Raw genomic sequence first — 25,057 nt, forward strand, 5'->3', positions numbered from 1 at the left:
GTTAGGTTGGTGGTCTTCCAGGCAGATTTCCTACACTGTGAAATTAATGTTAGAGTTCTGCAATTCCTTTTATGAATCTTTAGAAGTAACGTCTTAATTCCGTCGTTATTGCTTTTTTGGTCTGTCTAGAGTTGCCAGGAAGGGTGTCACAGTGGTGGTTTTGTCATGTGTGTTCAGTTGCTTTAGTAACTGGAAGAAAGGCACAAATTGATTTTTTTTTTTTTTTTTTAATGTGCATTACAAATTGTGGTTTGTTAATGAACGCTGAATAGAATTGGTGTTAATTTACAGTGGAATCTTGCCAAGGTGTACTATGGTGGCAGCAGACTTGTAAAACTGGAAAACAATTGCATGATTTTATGTTTGATTTCAATTTTATAATAAAGTTAGAGGGTTTTTTAATCTCTCGTCCTTTAAGAGCGTCAGTCTGGTAGATGTCAGTAATCCCATGAGGAATTTTGAACTAATCTGAAGAAAACAGAAGTTATACAATTTAAGATTTTAAATTAATGATAGTTTATTTTGTATTTTCATCAGAGGACAAAGGAACGGCAAATAATACCATTTTGTAGGCTAGAAATTAGCTAGTAGAACTTTGAAATAGAAAATCTGTATGAATTTAGGGTTGGTTTTTTCTGTGAAAATGGGTTTATTGACAAATAAGAAGAAAATTTCTGAGTTTTGTCTTTTGCCCTGGAAAAAAAAAAAATTAAGGTATTGGAGTAGTTCAGCTTTAGCTAACGGTATGCTTATAACGGAGCATTATGAGTATCCTTTCATTTTTTTAAAAGGTTTTTTGAAACATAGATTCTGCTATAGGGGGAAAATTGCTTTGAAAATTCAGTTGGTTTTGTTCAAGGATCCTTAATCAATTTGTATCTCATCTCAAAAAAAAATAATTTTTTTTCCTTGTTTCACTTTCTTCACATGTGCAGACAACACAGCTCAAGCCTGCTCAAACAGGAAACCAGCCACCAATATTTGCTTTTTTTAGGCACAAGGGGTTCTGGGCTTCATAAACTTTTGATATTAAGCTGAAATTGTATTGTGGGAGTGCTGTATATTTTGTTGAGGGACCACCTGGCACAATTTAAGGCAATACTGGTAAATGACAATTTTTATATTCATTTAAATGAAAACAATGTGTGATGCCAAGTTCTGCCAGCTTAGAGGTATAATTTAGAGAACAGCTACCCTTAAGCTTGCTGTTAGCTACAGATGTATTTACAGTGAGGTGTTGTTTCGGTGTAAAGTGATCCCAAGAGCCAGCATGTGAGTTACTGATGAATGTTCGTTATGATTATGACATTGTCATACGAGTGCTCAAGTGTTTGTTTTTTCTGTTACTTATAACTTTAACTTGGTTACAGAACTTGTCTTAGATCTGGGATACTTACTGTGAGGAACATACCAATAAAATTTAGATTACCCTAGTAAGTTTTGTTACTTTTGTTGAAGAACAAACCTATGCCTTTGAAGATTTAAACCATTGTTGCATAGCTTAAATATGGAGACTCTTTTACCTTTTGGAGGTAGAAAGAAAAATTGTCAAGTGCTTAATGGAAGGTTTATACACATTTAATGTCCTTGAGGCTGTATAGAAAATGTCTTGCATCCCAAACAAAACTGTTACCTTTGTTATACACAAAAATGCATTTATCTTTAGAATTTAATAGCTTGTATTAAAAAAAAGCAAATTATTGACCTTCTTGGTAGTCTGTCATGACTATGATATTGCAATCTCTTCAACTTCTTGCAAATACTACTGAATTGAGATTTGGATCTAGTCCCTGATGCCAAACTTAATGTATCAGACTTGAGTTTGCGCCAGAGGATTAGTTTGGTGTTGGGCACAAAAAAGGTTAGTTATTTTACAGATTGAGCTAAATGACTTAAAACTGTTTACTAGTAATTCTTGTAGTACGGTATCAAAATCATGATAATAGATTTTTTTAAAAATTGTTTCTCAAAGTGCTTGAAGCAAAATTTGACTAGTATTCTAATTAGTCATATAAAATGACAGCTGTAAAGACAAGCATATATCTACATGTTTGTATATCTGATCACCCCCCCAAAATGTATGCTTATCTGTGTCTCAGATTCCCCAAAATAAACACTTTAAATGTGCTTAACCATATATCATGTTGTACTGTGCTGTGTCGATGGCTAGCTGCAGATAGTTATCAGGTGTCTGCCTCATATAACTATTTAAATCAAATAACTTTAAGCAGGGAAACAGTAAAGGTAAACAATTTCAAGAAATATTAAAACAAAGCTTCCATATTATACAGTGAAAGCTGGAAGATGTTATGAAAAGTGTGAAGTGCTTAAATCTTCTATGTCTCATGTTAATATTAATGTTTTTTGATATGTACTATTTCTGAGTTTTGTGACAAAATGTGAAGAAGACTGTATGATTTCTTTCCTGCTCTGGGGAAGATTGGCATCAACCTGATTTTTATTATATTTAAATGTTGGCTTATTGCCATTTTTAGATGAGCATGCAAATTTATCTTTGGTCTTAAAAGGCTGACTCTTAAGGTAAAATGACTGTCTCGTAAAATAAAAGGAAGCAAAAAAAAAAAAAGATGCAATAGCCTGCAGTAAGAGCCATAAAAGGTGAAGCAGGCAAAATGGGAATAAGTGGTCAGCAGTATGGGTTTTATTTTCTAAATTTTTTTAAAGCAAAACAAATAAAGATAACCCCCTTCCCACCCAAAACCCAAAATAAAAAAAAAAAGCCTAATACCCTCAAACTTACTACCGTGTAGATATTGAGGATTTCAGTTTTGGACTAGCAAGTGTTCACATCTGCATTGCTACACATACAACTTCATTTTGACTATTTAAAGGATAAGGATGAAAAGATGCTGGTTCTTAGATATTGTTAGACATGAAATTCTTTTTGTAGGAGAAAAGAAAAATGTGAACAATGTTTCTAAAAGCCTTTTTGTTGAATTTGCTTAAGCAAAATATGAAAAATTGCGTTGGACAGTAGAGCTGCTGAGAAAGATCCTTTCTTGACCATGAAAGGCAAAGTCAAAGAAGGAAGTGTAAACCTAACGTTATCTCAACTTTGTGCAAGTTGTGAAGGAGAATCGTTGATTATTCTTTAATGATCTTGTAAAAGCTAGTTTTGTTGCTCATCTACTATTTACCACTTGTATCTTTGCACTTAGGGCATTAGGTATCCTAAGTTTATCCGTCAAAGAAGTAAGGAAGACCTATCTAAAAATTCAGTGGTAGTGAGGGGAAACAGCTACGCTTCACTTACTCTTCCGTAGAAACATCTTTAAGCTACTAGTTGAAACTGCTGAAAATGTCGTGGGTAGGCGCGGAACAGTCTTAAAATTAGTAACGAGGAATTTTGCTTAACTTCTATACTTTTTGTTCTGCAGTGTGATGTTCAGGGTCAGAAATGCCTTATGTGGATCGTCAGAATCGCATTTGTGGTTTCCTAGATATTGAAGAAAATGAGAATAGTGGGAAATTTCTGCGGCGGTACTTCATTCTGGACACACGAGAAGACAGTCTGGTGTGGTACATGGATAACCCACAGGTGAGATGTTCCTGGCAATAGTTTCCTGGCTTCTATCAATTTCCACTTTTCCAGATTTTTTTAACAAATTTACTTCAGAAAAAAATGGTTTTAGTATTAGCTTATGGACCTGGAAGCTAGGGGGAAAGATTAGTTACATAAGTGAAATAACTGTAAATAATTTTTTTTATTTACAAGAAACTGTTTCTTCTTTGCTAATATATACAGTCTTTTAAAGAAAAAAATATAGTTCAGATTTTTATTTAAAACATTATCAATTGCACTTGATAGTAAAACATTAAAAGCAACTTGAACATCAGTGCCAACATTTGGAATCTAAGAGATCTAGGGATCAGATAGGAATCTGAATTTGATCCCATGTATAAATTGGTCATTAGTTTTGAGTGATGGTGTGCTATGTGTTTTTTCTATTAAGTGTCTTTAGTGTGCATTACAGGTTCTCGCAGGCACCTAGGTAGCGCTACATAGTATAACCAGGTGAGCTGAATCGCATACGAGTTTCACTACACAGGTCTTTTAATTCACCTCTAACTTAACGTGGAATATGTACTTTTCCTTGCATTGCATGGGTCAGTTAGTAGTTTCATATTACTTTACCTCAACAGAGTCAGTCATTGAGAAGCAATTTCTAATGATGCTTGCAGTTTCAATACAGTGTGAATAGTATATGAATGAGGAAACCCTGTATCCATCATGATGGACAGCAACCTTTATATAAAAGTTACTCTTACAATGTACACACATCAGTGTGTTTTCTAGCATAGGGGAGAACAGAAATTTGCTTATGGTTTGGGTACAGAGACAGTGAAAGCATAGGATCTAGGTCAGCTGATAACTGTCTGCCAGAAGAATATTCATGCACCATTCTGCCAGGAAGACCAGCGTTAAAATGCAGTAGAAGTCTAGTGCTCAAAGGAACCAACAAAAAATTCAAAGCAATGTGCAGCTTGGTGAATGTGACATGAAGCATTTAGCAGTTCTTACTGAGGAGAAAAAAGAAAGAATTTCTGGAAATAAGAGAGGCTTCAAATGTTATATGTCAATGAGTGTTATGAAACAATTCTTTTTTTCAGTTTCTCCTGTGATGTAACCAGGGCATGTGGGTAAAAACTTGAAATGCTGTAGAAATTGCAGTTCTTCAGAAGTTTAAAGGCTAATGATATTTTTAATGTTACCGTTCACGGACAAATGAAAGGGTGCCTTGCAAGAGCTCACAAGTCGAAGCTGCTTATTTTCTTCCACTGCTTTAGTTTTGAAGAACAACAGGGTTTTTATAGATGCAGTATGTGGAGACTATTGTTATTCCTTGAAGTGATGAAACTCTTCATATAGGATGTCTACAGTATGTGAAGGACTTTTCTGTGCCCTTTGTTGGTGGTAGAAGTGCTCTATTTGTATCTGTGAAAATCAGTTCATCTGTTCAAAGAAATAATGTTTTTAAGTCCACCATTAACCACACATTATTATCCTAATATAAAGATTAGAAAACTGGTGTATGCTGGGATCAAAATCATTCTGATAAAGTAAAATTTAAATTTATTTATTTGAGTAGAATGGGAAGGCTTTTTTTTACGAAATTTCAGTGTTACCAGCCTTATGGTAAACCGAACCTAATTCTTACCTTTGACATATGAATAGAGTAAAAACCAATTATTTCTCAGTCTTTCTGACTCTGGGTAGCATTAGATTCCTCTTTGCAATGTAAAAGTTCATAAGGCACTCCGGAATAATGAAGAGCACTTCAGCTGGGGAAAGGATGAGCGAGCAGATGCAGTACCATTCTTAAGGTCTCCAGGGAGGCCTGTAGTGGGAAGAATGATATTGTAACATAAAGGGCCATTTTGAAATTAAATTGTAATGGAAAAAGGTATATGGAAAACCATGCTCTATTTAAAGGAATAAAATTAGGAAGACTGCTTAATCAGAAACAGTTAATAAAGAAGTTAACCATGCTTAGTGATGCTCAGTTCTTTAACTGTTGTGTTTCTAGGCTGCTAGCTGGTTGTGAATAGTAATGGAATGCTAAGACTAGTGTGCTTAGCAAGGATGTAAAATCAGCATCCTTTTTGGATTGTAAATATGCTTAGGCTTAACTGCAACTTTAGGAAGTATCATGGTCTTTCCCTGTAATAACTTCAATATTAAATTATAAGACTATGATTTTTCAGTTCATTTTGGAAAAATGAGGCAGCTTTTGAAGTATCTGACATAATAGATGAATGTCAGTTCTTGTCCCTTCCGTGTGCCCTGGTCAAAATACATAAGACGCCAACATCTGTTAAGGAAAAAGTATTCTTTCCGGATTTCCTGGATGCAGACCTGCAAGAATCCTTTTTCCTCTAGTGAAATACATACACCTCTGAAACAATTACTATTTGTATTTTGTTTCTAGCACTCTTTCTGTTTTTAGTTGATTAACAGATGTGTGTATAATAAACAAGTAGTTTAGATCCTGTTTCAAGCATACATTGTGTATTGTCTATAAAAACACATAGGATTTTCTTTTTGTTTGTGGAGTTGAGTTACTTTTTATGCATAAACACTAACTGTGACAGGAGAATGAACTAGTTTCACTTTGTAACATATGATTTGTTTCAGAATCTTCCCTCTGGATCTCCACCTGTTGGAGTCATTAAACTTACCTATATTTCAAAGGTAAGATAATATGTAAGACACTTGTTGCTAAATTTTGATGGTAACTGCCAGGGGCTGCTTCTGACAGCTTCAACTTTAGACAATGTTAAAATCCTCTTATGTAGCGCATGGGAAGCTTTATGCTTGTGTGTTACCCCTGAATTTTAGAGGAGTGTTACAAACCCTTCAGTAGTATCAGGTTAAAATAAGAACAGACTACTTACTGTGTTGTCTAGGTTTATTTTATGATTTCAAATGGCAGCTCTTTGTGCTGCATAGAATTAATGTTTCTGAACTGTATGTTTTAGTTCTTTATGAGCATCTGAATTCCAGTTAGTCTTGGAGAAAAGACAGGCCATTTATGAAGTGGAAGATAAGACTTCAGGTGTGATAGTCAGCAAGTAATAATGATCTTTAATAGATAAAACAAAAATTTCTAGAAAATACCTAATTCATTCGTCTGTATACATTTCTATGAAATGTCCTTGAATTTTTAGTTCAGTTGAGATGTAGAACTTCAAAATGCAAATAGAAGTGTTACATTTTCAGATGTCAACATTTGTCTGGTAATGAATCCTTAAACTTAAGGAATAGGAACATATGGCTTAAGCTGTCTGCTTAACAAATGTTGCACATCTTGAATTTTATATAGTATTTTTTGTTATATCTGTATATTCTGTACATCCGTATACTTAACAAGCTTGCTATGCTGCTAATCTTCAAATTTAGCCACTTGAAAGAGAAAAAGAAGTGTATTGTCTGATGTATATTTTGTATGCATAGTGATATTTATAATCTTTATTTCCCTACTAGGTTAGCGATGCAACGAAGCTAAGGCCAAAGGCAGAATTCTGTTTCGGTAAGTTCTTGCATGCTGTGTGTGCATCAAGTACATTCTTCAGAAATTTGAAAGAAAGATAATGTTCTGCAGGTCTGTTACTAGATACAGCTGGGCCTTGTATTCACTCTTTCTTCTTTAGTATGAGTGAAATGTTGGCTTCTTCATAAGGTGTTTTTGTGGCTTTTCGTGTTGCAGCTTAACGAGGAGTAGGTGAGAACTGTTTTTCAAATGTTGAAATTTTTGGGGCATTAATAAGCTAATAAAAAATGATGAGTGTTTTTGTAAACATGGCATGCCTGTCAGCTATGAAGGCAAGTAATTTAACTGTTTTAATGTGTATTACTGAGAATTGATTTAATTGATCTAAAAATACTGTCAGCCAATGCTCTTGTGTTAAATTTCAGCTTCTGTTGCTGCTCCAAAGAAAAATAATTTGCTTGGGGTACCTTCTAGGTTTATTGACACCTACACTTGTTTAAACTTGAGCAAAGCTTTAGCTAATCATAAAAGCCCCTCGCAGTCTTTTTTTAGATTTTTCTTATAAGTAATTTTTTCAGAATTTACCATAATTCCAGAATTTTTTGACAAGCAATTGGCATTCACAAAAGTATGTGTAGAGACTGGAATCAGCCTCTGCTCTGTTTGTGAATAACCATTCTTTATGGCTGTATTCACATATGAGTTTTAGCTCAGGTGAAGGTACTGAAAAAAAAACCTGAAGGTTTTATGACAGTTAGTTAAGGTGTCCTTTGCCATGTGCAGTGTTGTAGAGGCCCAGACTTGTGCAGTCTGTGTTGGAGCTAATGAAACATTTGGTAAATCACCGCTGTGAGTAAGGCTTCTGGGATTCTAGACTGGTACCTAGTGTGTCAATTCAGTGCCATCTACAGATTCCTTTGCATATGCACGTGTAGAGGTGCTTGTCTTCATCAGTTGTAAAGTTGCTCTTGTCAAAGGGCCAGCTCTTCAAAAGCCTTAATGATCCAAGATGCTGTCTGAAAGCTTTTAATATTTCTGATTTGCTAAAGCATTTTTGATACTTTTTAGATGAAAAAAATTACGGTTATTGTCTTTTTATTTAAATACTGGGAGTTGTTGTTTCAGTCAACTCATTATACAGTCCTGTATTTTGAAATTATATTTACATTTAATGTTTGCTTCAAACCATCCACTTTGGGGAGAAAGATGATAGAGTAAAACGTATCTGTTTGTGGCATGTGCTTGCTGTTAGGGATGACCTGAAGAACTGTTATGTTATAGGTAGAGCAGCAAAATCTGTTCAGACTTTAGCTGCAATGCTTCAAAGTTCTCGGAAAGTTTTAGTCACTGTTCATCTTAAAACTAATTTCAAGATAAGTTCTTAAAGTTTGTAAGAAACCTGGTCATGACTTTTTTACTATTACACAGAAATATGTTTGTCCTTTTTGGATAAAGGTATGCTAGGTGTTGCCAGGTAGATATACAAACTTACTAAAAATGCGCTTTTTCTGCCAAGTCACTAAAGTGAAATGAAGTTTTATGTTCTGGCTATTTTGAAGTTATTTGGTCCTGAGCATCATATACTTAGAAATCAATATTGATTTTTCCACAAATTAAGAAAAAATGAAAGTCAGTGATCATAGTCACGTGAATGAGTTTGTTGCAAAGGATAACAGATACTGGTCACAGGATTAAAAGGAGAAATTGTAGAAGTCCCCAGGTATAAAGTTTTGTTCGTTAGGGAGATTGAGAAAAGGGAAGTGGAGCTATAGAAAATTCTGATAAAATTCAAGGCTTTATTTTTTGTAATAAAAATCATGTAACAAATTTGGTATGATGCAGTTTAAGTGGAGAGCTTTAAAAAAAAAAAAGTGGTTTTTTTAGAATAAAGCAAGCCTGTCAAGCGGGTATATGTATCTTAAGATGACTTCCTAAAAAGAAATGAAGAAATGCGGCATAAAGCTTAAATACTTCAGCTGGATTTTCCATCTGAAATCAAATCTTTTTCTGATGATGTTAAGTTTGCTCTTAAATTTCAGTGTTGTTAACTTTTCATAATGGTTTTTAACAGTTATGAATGCAGGGATGAGAAAATACTTTCTACAAGCCAATGATCAGCAGGACCTAGTTGAATGGGTAAATGTTCTGAACAAAGCTACCAAAATCACAGTAAGTGGTTTAGTCAATACTTAGCAATACTTAGTCAATGCTTCCAAGTGGTGACTGTCTCAAGGTGCTTAAATGTAACCTTTGCCTTCAGTTTTTATGCTAAAGTAGTCTTTTTACGTCTACAAACAAGTCTTGGCTTGGCTTTCCAAGACTTGGAGAAACTGTACAGAACTCTCCCTAAACTTGAGTTTACCTTTTGCTTTAGATATTGGATGAAAATGTGATTAACTTTTTCACTACAGCATATGATGGTTTCTAATAATTTAAAATTAATCATACACATTTAATATTAATTGAAATATCCAGAAGACACTTGGAAGCAATGAAAAGATACATATACATTTGCCTGCTGTCAAAAGTTTGTATTTCTTAAAGTATTGCTAAAATAATGAGCAAACAAATCATGCCATGTTCCAAAGGCTCTCTGCTGATTTCAAGTAACATCCATTCCAAGAAACATTATTGCATTCTTCTGGTAAGTGTTAAATTACTTTTCTGGTTTGTACCAGGCCAGCTTGTATCACATGGTAGAAAAACCCATGTATTACCTCTTTTTAGGAGGCAGAAGTTACAGTTTTGTTTTCTCTCCAGTTTTGGGGAAGTGACGACATGAACTGTTTTGAGAGCATGTCCTTACAAAGAAGGGGTTCTGAGCATGGGTGTGCACATCCGTATTTGTTGTCAGTAACTTTCTCATTTTTAGGTTATCTAAGGATGTGATGTTTCCATTAGTTGTTTGCATTATTTTCATGTAGCCCTTTCTTTGGAGTTACAAAAATATTACTACTGCTGATAATTTAAAAAAACAGAAACACAAATCCTTCTCATTTGGGTTTTTCTTGAGGACACACCACAGCCAGGCTTGAATTGTTTCCAGTTCAAGAAATAATAGAGTAAATAAAGAATTAATTACATCAAATTAGAATTTAGTCTGAAAGCTGTTTATCGTATGTTTAACTTGCATTCTAAATGGCTGGTGAAATCTTTAGTGAAGGAACAAGCCTTTGAACTGTTAATCTGTTCAGAGGTTATTTAGTATAGCCAGTGATTTAATAAAATTATTAAGATCATTCAATTATTAATTTTCATATGAGCATTACTTGCTGTAGATTGTAATCCTCCAAGATTTGTTGTATTTTTTTTTAGTACTCTGAGTGCTGATAGCTTCAAAATAACTATGAGCCTTTGCAGTCTAGCACATTGTGTACCTATTTATGAGTACTATTTGAAGATGCACTCATATGAGAAGATGGTTGTGGGTTTGGTCTGTAACATTTTAAGTAGGAGTTTGTGACAGCTGAAGCACTTAACCCATAAAGCTGTCGCTGCAAGCCCCTTCTCTTGAAAGGATGAGGCCTATGGTCTGTGTGTCCTAGGAGAATGTCTTGTGCTTCAGAGCCAGACTTGGCTGTGAACAGTCACCTTTTACCTGTGCTAGCAAAGCTGGGCATTGTGCAAGGCTGAGGGGATGGTGGAAGTGCAAAAATAAGCCTGATGCCACAGCTGAGCAAGCTGCTGAGTGCCACCTTCACTTGGCCAGGAGGAAGCTGTCCCAGGCTGACATTTGTGCTCTCGGGACTGTTTGTACTTCTTTGCAGGCTGGGGTTTTTTGTGTTGTTTTTTTTTTTTTTTTGTAAAATAAGCAGTCCTGGACATAGGATCTAGAATCACAGCAGGCTATAAAGTAGCTTTGTTCTTGTCTAAATTGGTTCATTTTCAAGTTTTGAATGTGCCCCAGTCTTGCATGGTAATTCATTGTGTAAAGACAATTTGCGTGTCCTTTCTTTCCAAATGAATTTGCGTGTCCTATGCAAATAGGTAGTATGTTGCTGTCTAGAATATTTTGGTGTGAGACGCTTGATCTCTTCTTGTTGAAGTCACTTCAAATTTACTACATTAATATTAGGAGTGAAAGGAGATTATAAGTGAAAATGTCTTAGGTTATGGATGTGTTTACTTCTTGCACAAACTCAGAAATTTGAGTAAATGTTTTAGATCAAAACACTTATTGGGGAATTAAATTCCTCTGGTATTTTAATTGCTTTAGTTCCACATTTGAGAGAATTATCTAGTAGTTAATGGTAGATAGTTAGGGTCATTTCGGACAGAATTTAGCAATATATGTAGGATTAATGGAGGCAGTACACACATTCTTCATGCCAAGTCTTGGAATGTGAGCGCAAATGTCATACTGGTCAGGGATCCAGGACAAAAGTCTCGATACTGTAGCCCTGTGTTTATGGCCTTGCTGTGCTAGCTCTACAAGCACTGGGGTGTCTCCAGTCTAAAGCACTTATTACTAAAACTGAAAGCAAGTGAAAAATAAAGAACCAGTTCTACAAATTAGCAGTGCTTCTTGAAGATCAAGTATAGCACTTATGGCAAAGCTGGGAATTGATTTTTAGATTTCAAGACACCTGGTAAAATGTCTTCATTGGTACCAGTTTTCTTCTGAGAGCTAAAGCATAGCCATTGCAACAAATTTTCATGTAAGCTATTTCTAGCCTTTTACAATTAGAGAACATTTGTTAAATCCTGCTGAGGACAAATTAAAAATGCTTGAATAATGATTAGGGATTTTTTTAGGTCTTCATAAAACTTTTTATATTAATTATCATATTCCATTTTCAGGTACCAAAGCAGCCTGATCCTCTGTGTCAAATGGATAATACAAATCGCCAAGCTGAAAGCCCAGGTGGAAAGAAGCAAGTGTCTTACAGGACAGAAATTGTTGGTGGTGTTCCTATCATTACACCTACCCAGGTAACATCCTTAAAACAAGTGTGATGTGGCTTGATACAGGAAGCTTTGTTGTTTGAAATGTGAGAATAGGTTATGTATCATAATATAGCTGTCAACCTCTCACCTTGCTCAGAGGACTTAGACTTTGATGCCCACCTTTTATTGATACTGATGGGGTTTTTTGTTTTGAGGATTTTATTCCCGTTATACAAGACTATAAGGAATTATTTGAGTATTGATTTTTTTTTTTTTTTTAAATCACAGATATCAGCATGCTGAAAACATCTTTATGTGTGTGAAATTAATTGTTGTTGTTAAAAAGACAGAACTTTGACATTAACTTGGTAAAAGTGGGTAAAAAAGGAGGGGAGTAAGTCAGCTGATGAATAAATACACTATGTTATTAGAGGTAGTGAGGATGACAGCAGATTAAACTGCAGAAGGGCCTTATGAAATGGCATGTGTGAACAAATAAGATAACCAAGGGAAATTTAGTGAAAATAAATGTCATGTAAGGGATTCTGGGAAAAACAATCTTAGTCTTAACAGAAAATACTAGGTTGTGAAATAACCATTTCCACTTGAGTGAGAGGTGAGAGTTAGTTGCACTAAGAAAACATAATCTTAGTGTTCAGTAACAGTGGAGGAAAAATACACAAATACTAGGTGTTACTAGAAAAAGAATAAGGAGCAAAACAGGTAAGATCTTTGTTGCTGTATAAATCTTGTCTCTGATCAGACCTTGATTACTGTGTCCAGTTTTGTTCTCATCTTAAAAACTGAACTGGAAAGGTTCAGAGAGAGATTTCAGGGATGATTGGTCCATGTGGAATGATCTCCATATGAGGAACGATTGAGTAGGCTAGCTCTCTTCTGTGTGCAAAAGAAACAACTGAAAGAGGATGTAAGAGCTCTACAAAATCACAATTGGCAGAAGTGGATGGTGTAAACTTTCTTTTCCACTACGGGAGCCGTGGGCTTTTAAACAAAGATAGTGGTATAACCAGGTGAAACAAAGGGAAGGAGTTCTTCTTTCAGTGAGTAATAAAATATAAGGTACTCCTTGCCAAAAGATGGCATGGATGCAAGAAACTTTTCTGAGTTTGAGAGGTTGGACAAGCTCGTCAAAGAAGATTCTATGCAGTGTTAAAGATAGTGACCTGTATCGGTTTCTGGAAGTTCCCTGAGCTGAGAATAGTTACAAATTGGATTAATATAATGTAAATGACATGTATACACCTGAACTGCATTTAAAAAGCTGGTGAACTCTGTGTCTTACGGTCCTAGAAATAGCTTTTTCTTTTCTGTAGCCACCTCTGGTGTTTTGCCCTTGAAGTCATGTTATGAGTTTGCTCTAAATACATAGGTATATCTTGGGTTATCTTGGGTTTAGGTCTGTAACATTCTTCATTGAGTGTTTGTCAATATTGTTTGAGAATATTCAGAATTTACAGTGTAGTTTGTAAACGGAGCTTGTAAGTACTCAACCAGAGCCCTTGGACAGTCTCATTAGCTGTCTCTAGAAATCAGTTGAAATATTTTATCCTTTCAAACAAATTGTAAATGGGATTTGTGAGCATGGGATGATAAAATTATTTCCTATTATAACTAGTATAATTATTCTTTGACCTTTAGCAAAAAATGAGAATATTCTGAAGTTTCCTGGTTTTTTTTCTAGAAAGAAGAAATCAGTGAGTGCAGTGAAGGGGGTGATAGGAATTACTTGAAACGGTCACAAAGTCACCTTCCTTATTTTACTGCTAAGCATCCCCCAGATAATGCTATTATCAAAGCTGGTTACTGTGTAAAACAAGGAGCAGTGGTGAGTATTTGAGATCAGTGTGTTTCATTAATCGAGATCAAAGGTCCTAAGGTGGTAGTCATACTTACCAAGTAGATGATTTAGAAAAAGAGACATTAATTACCAGTAACTTTAACACTAATGACAATATTAAGGATGGCTCAAAAATAAAACTTACCCTCCAGCAGCATGTAATTTATGTCTGCGTTACTACTTCTCATTACTTTCTTCAGTGTTAGAGGAAGAGTTGTGTGCACAGAGACTTTCACATTATGGTTAGCGCATGCAACTGGGAGAAATTCTTATGCAGTTATGCAGAGACCCTTATTTTGCTTACTAGAAGCATGTAAATTAGGGCAGAGTTCAATGAAATCACTGAAATGTTTAGAAAAAGCTCATTTTTCAGTGCAGCGGAAGAATTGTACAACTTGTCAGACTAACACATGTGGAATTATTTACATGATGCCTTGCTAAAAGAAGGAACAGATAGTTCAGATTAAGCAAGATATTCATGCTTTGTAAGTCCTCAGGCTCATTTTGTCTTGGATTATGAAGCTTCTTTTTGTAACATGACTTTTTTTTACTTAAAAATAAACTAGAAACCTTTAATATACTGTCTTTTAACATTTCTTACAGGATATTTGTTCTGCTGAGTTGCTAGAGTTTCAGTGGAGATTGTTGAAAAATTCTTATAGTAGAAAATAGTAGCTTCCAGAATTTTTAATTTTTGCAGTCTTCTAAAGAAAATATATAAATATTTATTTCTTTTCCTTTAACAGATGAAGAACTGGAAGAGAAGATACTTTCAGTTAGATGAAAACACAATAGGGTATTTCAAGTCCGAACTGGTAAGTTTCCAAATGTGTGTTATTTTCCAGTAATAGTTGCAAGAAAATCTATAGTAGTACACTGCTTCTGTTTGAAAAATGTGCTGTGCTGATCCTGCAACTCTTACCTCTGTACTGTAATAACTTTTCATGATCAGGAAAAACAAAAAATTAATAGGGTGGCTGTTAAGTCAGACTTCAGTTTTCTGTTTGGGAACTTGTCTGTAGGGCACTGAAGAGCAGTAATAGGATATATTCTACAGTCACCCTGATTTTTGTATTAGTATCTTATGTCACTTTAATCATGTTCTTGAAACAGCTGATCGTTATGTGGAGAGACAAAATTGTAATCTTGCAATTCTTAATTTAAAGTTAGGATTATGGGGCTTTTTATCATACAAATGATGGGTTCTTTCCCCACACGCTTCTTTCACCAGGGCAGCCAAGACAGGCAAAGAACTCTGCTGTTCAGAAGCAACACTTAGAATTTGTTTTGGTTTCATGGTCTGTCTTCCCCATTCATTGCTCTTGAACCTTTTGACCAATTTTGACCAAATGTTAAGTGCTTTCAGACTTCATTTAAAAAATGAAGTGGCTGGTACTGGAGATGGTCTGTTTTCCCCAAAAAGAAATTCCATACTTCCTGAACATGTGTACATGAGGAATAAAGTCTAAGTTGTAGAGTATTATAAATCAAGGAAAATTGAGTTTACAGGCCAACTGTAAGTTGCAAAATGTGAAGAAGCAAAATTTCAGGCTGTTTTTGAAGAGAAAGTTTGCTTTACTTTTCATGAGGGAATACAAGAGTAGCAGGAGTTTGATCTTGCATCATTGTCTTTATTAAACTGTCAGCATAACAGAATTCTGACACATTGCCTATGATAAACCGTCTATTTTCTTTTTAAAGTAAAATCTGAGTGCAGATTGCTCACAAGTAAATTCTAACTCAGTGAAGAATTCTTCACTGAGAGAGTATACTAGAAAGCTGGTAGAAATGTATACACTTTCAGTATTTCATCATGCTCCTTTCAAGTTTATTTGAAATGAACAATATACAATCTTGCGGTGTCCTCTACTCTTCAGGCTAATATCCCCTTGCAGCAGTTTGAGGAAGGTACTGGACTGACCAGCTGTCAGACAGCAAGGAAGTAGGTCCTGCTTCACAATTTTTACTGAAATCAGGTGGTTTTTTTCATTTTAAGAGAGTCACCCCTCTTCAAGGAAGTAATTTACTGAATAGATAGAGAATGTAGTATCCAATAAAAATTGGACTATAGTGGTTAATCAAAGAATTCTGTGGTTAGGAAACCTGATTGATAATCATGTTTCATATAGTTTTGAAACTGTCTGAAGCATACATGTTGGAGAGACGTTTAATCTGTACCGCAAAGAGCAAAATTTTCAGAGTGCGGCCCACCGAGAAGAAAACACATGCAACAACTTAACCATATGTCTATCAGACTTATTTATCTCCTACAAACAGAAAAAGGGCAAAGTGATCTCTTAAGATTTAAGTGGTGAATGATTTTTTTCAGCAATGCGTGGGATCTCTGTTTCCCTAATAATCTGTTCCTAATGAGAGTAACACAAAGATAGGAAAAAACATTCAATAGCAGTTGTTTGTCACGCCTTTGTGGTTAGGAAGGCTATGGCATGGAGGTCATATTCAGCTAATGTAGCATCAGACTTCTAATTCTGGAAAACTTCTTTCTGTTGGACTTCAGTTCCCAGTAGCTGCGGTCTTCAGTGAAGTATGGCTCTTACTTGAAGTTAGAGTGTCTTGGCAGCCAGCCTGTTCACCAGTACTTCAAGTGACTCATACTGGATATCTTGAGATGCTGTTGTTTTGCATCTGTAGAAACATCTGTAGAGTTCTCTGCTCTCAAAAATGTAAAAAATGGTGTGTTTTTAATTGAAAAATTTGTAGATTCAAGTGATTTTTTTTGTTTTGTTGTGGTTGGTTGGTGTGTCCTTCCCCTTGCTGCCTTTAATGATCTGCTCTTTTCAGTTTGAGGAAGAGCCTGTGTCAGTCCTCAGGTGGAGCATAGTGGAATACAGGCAATATCAGACTTGGAAAATTAAAATTTCTGAGCTGAGGTCTTCCCTGCAACAGATGTCTGTATTCCAGGGATGATCTTGCAGTTTGCATTTGATGTATTACTTGAAAAACTCTGTCGTAATGGATGAATGAACCTAGGAAGAGCGGGGGTGGAAGAGGGGCAAAATAACTGAATTATTTAATGAGTTAATGTTGCAAGTACCATGGTTGGTTTAATACTCACAAAAGCAAACTAAATTTTGGTTGACACCACCTTTTGCATAAGTGACTGCCTTGAAAGTCTCCTTTATCTAAGTCTGCTGTTGTCAACTGTCCTGACCTCTGGCTTTCTGACTATATTCTAGTTGTTATACTCAACTGATAAATATTTTTGCCTTTTTTTTTCCTTCAGGAAAAGGAACCTCTCAGGGTTATACCACTTAAGGAGGTCCACAAAGTTCAGGAATGCAAACAAAGGTAAGGAGAGAAGCAGTTGATGTGGTTACATGGGATGTAGTACATGGATTTGTCATGGCTAGACTGCTTGTTGGAAACAGTGGAGAACTCTTTAATAACTTTGGTTGATGTATGCATGTGTGATACCCTTTACTTATAGGACAGCAGGTAGTTTTGTGCATAAAATTGGTTTTGAGAGTTCTGTATTAGTGTGTATTTCAAACTTGTAACATTCAGTAGAATGTAAATGCATTGGACAAGGGTGGAACAAAGGGATATCATGCAATCATGAGTTAGAGATGCATGGGTGCTGTCTAGAGGCAGCAATTTCAGGAGTCTCTATTCTGCTTATATAATCTATAAACCTTCAGAGGACATTACCTTGTGTTCAAAATGTCTGAATTTAGATGAGAACACTCATCTTCCTGCTGTTTCCCTCCCACCAAATGGCAATATATTAAGGAACGAATTGCCTTTGTAGTCGTTACAACAGATATTGAATTGTGTTTTTTTAGCAGGCTATTGTTTAGGACTAATATTTTGTGAAGACATAACAAAATATAAATGTGAAACTTTATTGTTGTAGTCAAATTTCTGTAAATATTTTTAAACTTAACATGTATGGTTTAGAATGTTCCAATTAAAAATATATATAGTAGCACATGTGCTGCTGATAAACTCAAGAGTCTTAGGCCTAAAATAAGAAATGCTGATTTTCTTTTTCTACTTGGTCTTTACCAAAAAAAACAACAGTAGAGTGATAAAAGAAATACAAAGGTTTTCAGACAACAAATGGTCTGATTCTTTACACATCCTACAGTCTTTCTAAATTAAAGTGGGAAAGTTGTACTTGCTGTTAAAGTATTTTTGTGTTTCATCTACAGTGATATAATGATGAGAGACAATCTCTTCGAAATTGTAACAACTTCTCGAACCTTTTATGTACAGGTAATTTCTTTTTTTAAACTTTGGGCAAAACCAAGAGACTACCATAGTCAAAGCAAAGCAGCACTTCTGTTTTGCTTTTGAAATTGTATTTAACTATGCCATGATTTTCAGAGGGAATGTGATCTTCATTATATTCCAGAAAGATGCATATAAGAAATATTCCACATGTTGGTCTTCCAAGTTCACAAGTGTTATGTTGGTAGTGTATGAAAATAATAAGTAAATCCTAACGTGATTTTGTTGGCACTCAGGTCTTCAGATTCTGTACCAAAATTACCTATTTGGTAATTCGTATCCATATACACTTTATTCACTGTATCCTTACCATGTCACCTCTACATGTTTGGATATATAATATGAATCACAAAGAGTTGCTTTTCCTAGCTGTGTGGGAATGTGATGCTTATAGTACTGGAAATAATTTTTGAGTTTCTCTTGTAGGATCAGAAAGGCCTGTATAGTCTAATATAGGTAGCGGTGCCAGATGCTGAGTTATGAGCTGTCCTGTAGCTGAACATAATTAAGTGACGTGTTGCAGATGTTTCTTGCTGGCTTGATGTGCCAGTTTAGTAAAGGTGCAACCTAATCAGGCAATAGCTTTAGCTTTTTATCTGTCTTTATCTCAGATACGTACACTCTTGGTATTCACTGTTAATCTGTTGTTGTTCTAAGTAAATGTACAGCTGACCCCCGACAGAGACTGATTTTTATTTGGCTGTAACTCTTCAGTAAATATATCATAGAAGTAAAGTGCATCAGTGACTGAAAAGTACAGAAGTTATGTCATTGGCCAAAGTCGGCTAAGAAGGGTCAGCAGACCTCCTGTAAGAATTTCTGTGGGTGCTTTAATTTTTTTTTGTTTCCTGAAAGTAAAAAATTTGAGTCTAGAGTATGCAAATATTATAAAAATACTTACTTCTTATTCTTTTATATAATTCTATGCATATAATAGTAAATTCAGGGCAAGATTTTAAGAAATGTCTGGGTTAAGAAATGGAAGTCCCTATGGCTTTAAATAACAGAATACTAAAGTAGGGTAAGGCTGTCATTTTCATGTCATTCCCAGGACACTGGGAAAGTTGAGAGCTGATTATGTGAAATGTAATTCATATTGTTTGATCCAGGCGGACAGTCCAGAAGACATGCACAGTTGGATAAAAGCAATTTCTGGGGCCATAGTAGCACAGCGGGGACCTGGAAGATCAGCAGCTTCCGTATGTTATTCTGAACCCCAGAGAAAATGTGATTAGTTGATGTTCACTTGGACACATGAAGTTCTAGTTGTTTTTCTCTTTCGCCTGTCCTCTATCCTGTCCTCTAGTAACGTGGCATCTTTGCATGACCTTTCATACAGAGTGGCATAAAATATTTTGCATTTTTAATGGAGCCCTTATCTTGGTCTTACCTGGATGTAACTTTATGTGCATTGTATTGTCTTGAATATGTAGATAATGCAAGTGCTAACCTAGAATAATTCGTCTGAGTTTGGTATGATCTTTGTCACTACTATAGTTTGGAGATAAAATTGAAACTTTCTAATTCCTGCGAGACGTTTCTGCTAATTGCTGAATTTTGCCATCAAATGACAATATCCTAATTTGTTAACAGCTCTGACTACTAAATTGTCGTTCTGTATTGTTGATAGTTTATGGTATATGCAGATACAGGTTGAAATTTAAATTAACTTCTCAGAGATCTCTGCTCGCATGAATTAGTCTTCACTGTTGAAAACGTAGTGTGAACATCATCTAGCATTACTGAACTGAGGCACTGTGACAAATCTTAATATTTGTGAAGCCATGTGGGTGCCAGCATTTCATACCAACTTGCATTTAAGCTGTATTAGATGTTCGGTACAAAGTGCATTAGCTTTGTGAAAAGCAGTGAAGGTTACTTAGTGTCACAGTGTCTCCAAGTATGTCCAGATTTAGCAAATGGAATACTTTACAGTTCAGATGTTGCAAGCTATGGTTTTCACTTTCTGGCTATGGGATGTTTTATAATAAGCTGAATATATCATTACCCCCATAATCTGAAATCTAATAACTTAAATCTGGCTTTTGTCTAAATACTTGCATTGATATTGTTAATTAATATTCTGTTAATTCAGTCTAAACTCTCAATTACTTTTTGCAGTTGGGAGCTACTTCATGCTTTCAAATAAAATTTCCTATAATAAATTTTGTTTATCTTGGGGGGAATGAAAATATGCAGATAACTTTTCTTTGTGTATGCTGCTTTTTTTTTTCTTTTGTGGGGCTAACTGAGCCTTCTAGCTATTACTGTCTGCATCACTTTTTTCTTTTTCCCTCTCTTCTCTTCTTTCCCCAAGTATAGGTTACTCTAATCTTAGCTTTGCACTGTGTTCCAGATGCGGCAGGCCAGAAGGCTGTCGAATCCTTGTATACAGAGGTATACATCAAGAACTGGTGAATGCAGCACGTATGTGGGCTCTCATGTAAAGTTGCCTTCTTAACAGAGGGCTAGGACTAGAGACTAATTTGCACTATAAAAACCTAAAAATAATCCTACCTGTTGTCATTACCATTACTGAAAACTAACTCATAAATTATATCATTCACTTATAGGTTTGCACTGTTTTTTTCTTACTTTTAAAATTATTGGAAATTAAAAATGGCAAAAACATGTATTTATACTTCAAAGCATACTAGATATTTAAACGTAAGTTATGTGATGTCATTTTAATAGGAAAGTATTAAAACCAATTTGCATGAGAGTTCATATTTCCATTTTACTTTACATTTTTTTGAAACTGCGCAAAAGCAAAATTAAATTTAAGCTACCCACAAACTAATACAGATGCGTGCACACAAAAAAATGCACGTCATAACTCTAGTAATTGGAAGGACAATATTGTAGCCTGATTTGCATGGCTTGTAAGTCTCTGCATGAAATTATTAGTTCAAACGTAGAAGCATTATAATGTATAATCGGTACACTGTTCAAAGCAGTACACCTTAGGAGTAATACAGCAGCATAGTCTCTTAACTGTGAAATTACAGTCAGTGTGGGTAGTAAAATCTGAGCATCCTTCAGTTCAATTTATCAAAGAGTTTTATTATAGAGATCTTGTCCTAATACCCCTTACTTTTGTCCTACCTGTTGAACTAAAATTATTAAGAATAGTAGGGAAATCACTGAATCATATATTCTCCTAAAGCAAAGGTTTTTCTTAAAGTGGAGTACCAAGTCAAGTATGAAATAAGGCAATGTATATAATGTGAAATACTTCACTGAAATTGAAGTCCAAAGACAGTTGTACAGCTCCTTCACCCAATAATATTAGTTAATTTATGAAAAGAAATAACAGTAGTGCTTGGCAGAATCCATTATGATTAAATTTATGAATTCATGTTGTAGCGTTCTAAAAGAAACTTGGAAAACAGCTATGAAAAAATAAGTATTTCATTTAGGATGTATATTTGCATCTTGGACACACATCTGTGATGGTGTTTTTTGCTAACAAATGTGCTTGAAAAGTGACTTGATTTGTCTGCGCACATGGGTTCGCAGATTCCTGTAGTTCATGTACTAACACTGGTGATGGCAGAAGTGGCAGCAGCTGCAGCTCCTAACGCACGCAGAGGGAAGTATTCACTGCATCATCGCACACCATTTTGTTCATATCATCTAACGCTGTATCCAGCGGTGGTTTAGATATCCCTAGGTATTTCCGACATCCTTACAGAACTGATCGATACGATGCAGAATCTGAGGAATTTTTTGTTCCGGAGATACAGCTGTAGGTCAGGCAGGATATCCTGGGACGTCAAAAATGGCACTCTGTGCCTATGCTTTAGACATCTAAGTCATTCCTAGGTATTCTGGGAACTTGTTTCTATCAGTAAGTAAAGGCTGGAAGATTATGTTCATCGTATCAATCTAATAGAGTTATGTAAAGGTCAACAGAATGGCACTTAACAATAATAAACAGAAGAAAATAACTTGAAAATTTGAAGGAATAGCTTAAAGATCAGTTTCTTTTCTAGCTCCATTAACTTTGGAAATTGTTACACAGTCTCAATAGCAAGAAATAGTTCCTGTTTTTGTGTGGTCCCTGGAACAAATTGGGGTGACTGGTACCCCCAAGAAGAAGGAACAGTAAAATGTGCATTACTTCAGGATTTAGGATATGAGTGCCTGATGTATATGAATATGTTTGAATACACTTTTCTGTGGGAAAGATGTCACTTACAGTGGCCTTTAAAGTGTGTATCTTCAAAAGGTTACTTAATGTCTTAGTACAATGAGAAGCCTTGATTTGGTGGACTATATTATGAAGTCTAAAGAGCTGCTGAGCTTGATTTGAGAAATTTAATTTCTTCAAATGAACAAACAGATGTTGCTGTCACATACTGCTGTAAGCTCACATTTAATAATACACCACCTTGAGAAAGCACCTGCCTCCCGCTGCTGTGGCTGATGCTTTGCTTTGTGTATTTTCTGTCTTGATTTTTTTTTTTTTCTGAGAGTGAAATGTGAAATCTTTCCAACATTACATCAATGACTTCATCTGACACGTGCTCTTCTTTTCCAGGAACATACCGAGTCTTCTTCCGAACCCAACCATGCTCTCCGTTCTGCCATCCCAGCCCCAGCCACCTCACATTCCACAGCCGCTCACGGCAGCCCTCTGGTCCCAAACCCTCACGCCAAATACCCTGACTTGGAGAAGCGAGGATTTCACGAATCTTTTACCAAGGCCAAGCCAGGGAGCTACAAGATCCAGGTTGTCGCTCCAAGAGAATCACCTTCCAAAGTGACTGAATGGGGCCTCTCGGAACCCCAAAGTAAAAATGGCACTCAGGAACAGGATCCTGGCCTTGTGGATCTGGATGATGCAAGCCTTCCAGTTAGTGATGTGTAGTGATGGAAGTGTTTGGAGAATGATCCATTTGTTCGGTCCTCTAATTTCCTTGCTTGGACTTTTAACCAAAGAAAATTATAGGAAACGAGAACAAAAAACCGGAACACTGATTTTTATATATATATATATATATATATATATATATGTATGTGTGTGTTTCTGTGCACACATGTGTGTATATATAATGTGTTTGTATATTGCCTTTCAGCTGAGGGTCAGAAATGGACCTTACGCGTTTTCTCAAAGCCTGATAGTAAATCACTTACTAGGGAGGGGCCAAACTGCACAATTTAGGAGAAAAAACCCAAAAGACAAAAACAAAAAAGTATTTCTGCAAGCAGGCAAGGTACCAGCAACTTTTCATTCCTAATCTGGCAAATTTACTAAATTTACAACTAATGCTATCTTGTGGCAAACTTATTGCCAACAAATGTGATTACTTAATTTGATTTTGAACTACAGTAAGCTTTTAAGCATAGATGAGAATTGTTTCTCTCCATGACTTTCAGATACCAGGAAATGCACAAAATGTTTCTTCTGTTCTTTAGGATCAACAGCGTCAACTGATTTGTTATCAGAACTAGAATTCTGAACTCCCTTGGAATTCTAATTATGGTGCTGTAAAATTTCCACTAAAATAATATTTTGAGTAGTCAGCGTATTTTTGATGCACTCCTAAAGGTGGGTGATAACTTTTTGCACATTTGGATTTTAATGGACTGCATGTCATGGTGTTTTGGAGGGGGGAGAAGAGAAATTGGACTTTTGAATTTGGACACTTTAGATCTTTTGAACTAAGTAGGGTTTATATTGTGTTACATTAGGCTTTGCAGTGATTATTCTTCTTAAATGTCTAAATGTATCGTTTGATTACTGTTTTGAGAATGGTTTCTTATCAGTGCTTTGTGAGCAGTTCTTGTTTCTATACTGATCAGTGGAAGACCTCCTCGTTTAGTTTTGTCATTATTGGTACTGAACTGTTCATAGTCATGCAGTTGTGGCCTATAACTTTTAGTGCACTAATAATCTTAAGTGCCTGTGTTTTTTCTCACATTGTTGAAACACTTTTGGATTAGTTATGTACACAAACCATTCTTAATGGTTTTGAACGTTGGCCTGGAGTTGCTCTGAATAGCATAGTTTGAAACAGCTATTTAAAATAGAAAACTTATGCTAGGGATACCAGTGTTCTGGTATTGCACCTACTAGCTGTGCAATATATGTGTTTTGTTTTTTTTTTTTTTTAAAAAGAGTATTTGTTGTTTGTGTACTCTGTGTTATGGGGCTTCAGTGATGCAAATGAAAACCTTTACATTTCAACTATTGGATTAGATTGTGTACTTTTCATCATTTTTGAAAAATGTTTGCTTTAATCAAAACCCCACAAATATCTCATGCTGCTGCTTATTGTGATTCAGATTGTCCAGCTTTGCGATACGTTTTTTGTCTACTGTAACCTAAGATACATATCATACAAGTCCATCTTCTGTCCATCTTCTCTCCAACTTCCAAACTGACTTCCTGCTTGAGAGATGGATGGCTTTACCACAATAATTTGTTGATCCAAGGATAGAATAATTGGTGTCATAAGAATGAAATTTAATCTAATTTCAAAACCTTAAATTATATCAGCACCTTCTGTTTTTTCATCCATAAGCTAACTAACTACTGTCTTAAGGCAGTGGTGTTTGTAAATTACTGGTTTTGTTGGACTCTTTAGATATATGTGAAAACTAGCACAGAATTGGAAGTTACTGTAAATGTCTGAACTAGTATTATAGGTTTTAACTTCTATAAAGGTAAAACAATAGCTCTTCAAAAGCTTATTTTTTCACAAGTACATTCTGTGTGGAAGACACTTTGCATTGAAATATTTTACTGTAGTCTAACATCTGAAATCACTTCTCTGGTACAGCTTTCACACTGCATGTTCATTTTATTATATTTTGCTATTGGCAGTTTTACACATTGGGTGGAGGTAAAGCAGCTCCATTATGGGACTTACAAAAAGAGGGAGGGGGGAAAAAAAAGAAAGTAACTACTGTTGTAGTTCAGTAGCATAGGGAAATATTTGTGGTTGGTAATTGTCAGGGTCTCCTATTTATCAGTACTTTTATAAATCTATGAAAATTGTTAAATTATTTTAGAAACAGTGCTGTAAATATATCACATTTA

General features: G+C 35.4%; 1 protein-coding gene across 10 annotated transcripts; it reads left to right on the top strand.

Moving 5' to 3' along the window:
• Positions 1-3,418: 3,418 nt before the first annotated feature.
• Positions 3,419-22,991, top strand: PLEKHA1 (pleckstrin homology domain containing A1; the record flags this gene model as incomplete). 10 transcript variants are annotated; one of them, XM_082002485.1, is made up of 12 exons in its annotated part: positions 3,419-3,559; positions 6,158-6,214; positions 7,007-7,052; positions 9,085-9,182; positions 11,814-11,945; positions 13,603-13,746; positions 14,505-14,573; positions 17,003-17,067; positions 17,931-17,994; positions 19,119-19,208; positions 20,348-20,406; positions 22,553-22,878. In XM_082002485.1, 12 exons carry the CDS (start codon positions 3,419-3,421, stop codon positions 22,776-22,778), a joined length of 1,191 nt encoding a protein of 396 aa, XP_081858611.1. In that variant the 3' UTR covers positions 22,779-22,878. The 10 variants fall into 10 exon arrangements, with proteins under 10 accessions (XP_081858611.1, XP_081858609.1, XP_081858612.1 ...); XM_082002483.1 differs by having other exon boundaries at positions 20,366-20,436; XM_082002486.1 differs by having other exon boundaries at positions 20,366-20,406.
• Positions 22,992-25,057: the final 2,066 nt, after the last annotated feature.

Source organism: Phaethon aethereus (assembly GCF_964289735.1).
Source record: "Phaethon aethereus genome assembly, chromosome: 7".
NCBI lineage: Eukaryota > Metazoa > Chordata > Aves > Phaethontiformes > Phaethontidae > Phaethon > Phaethon aethereus.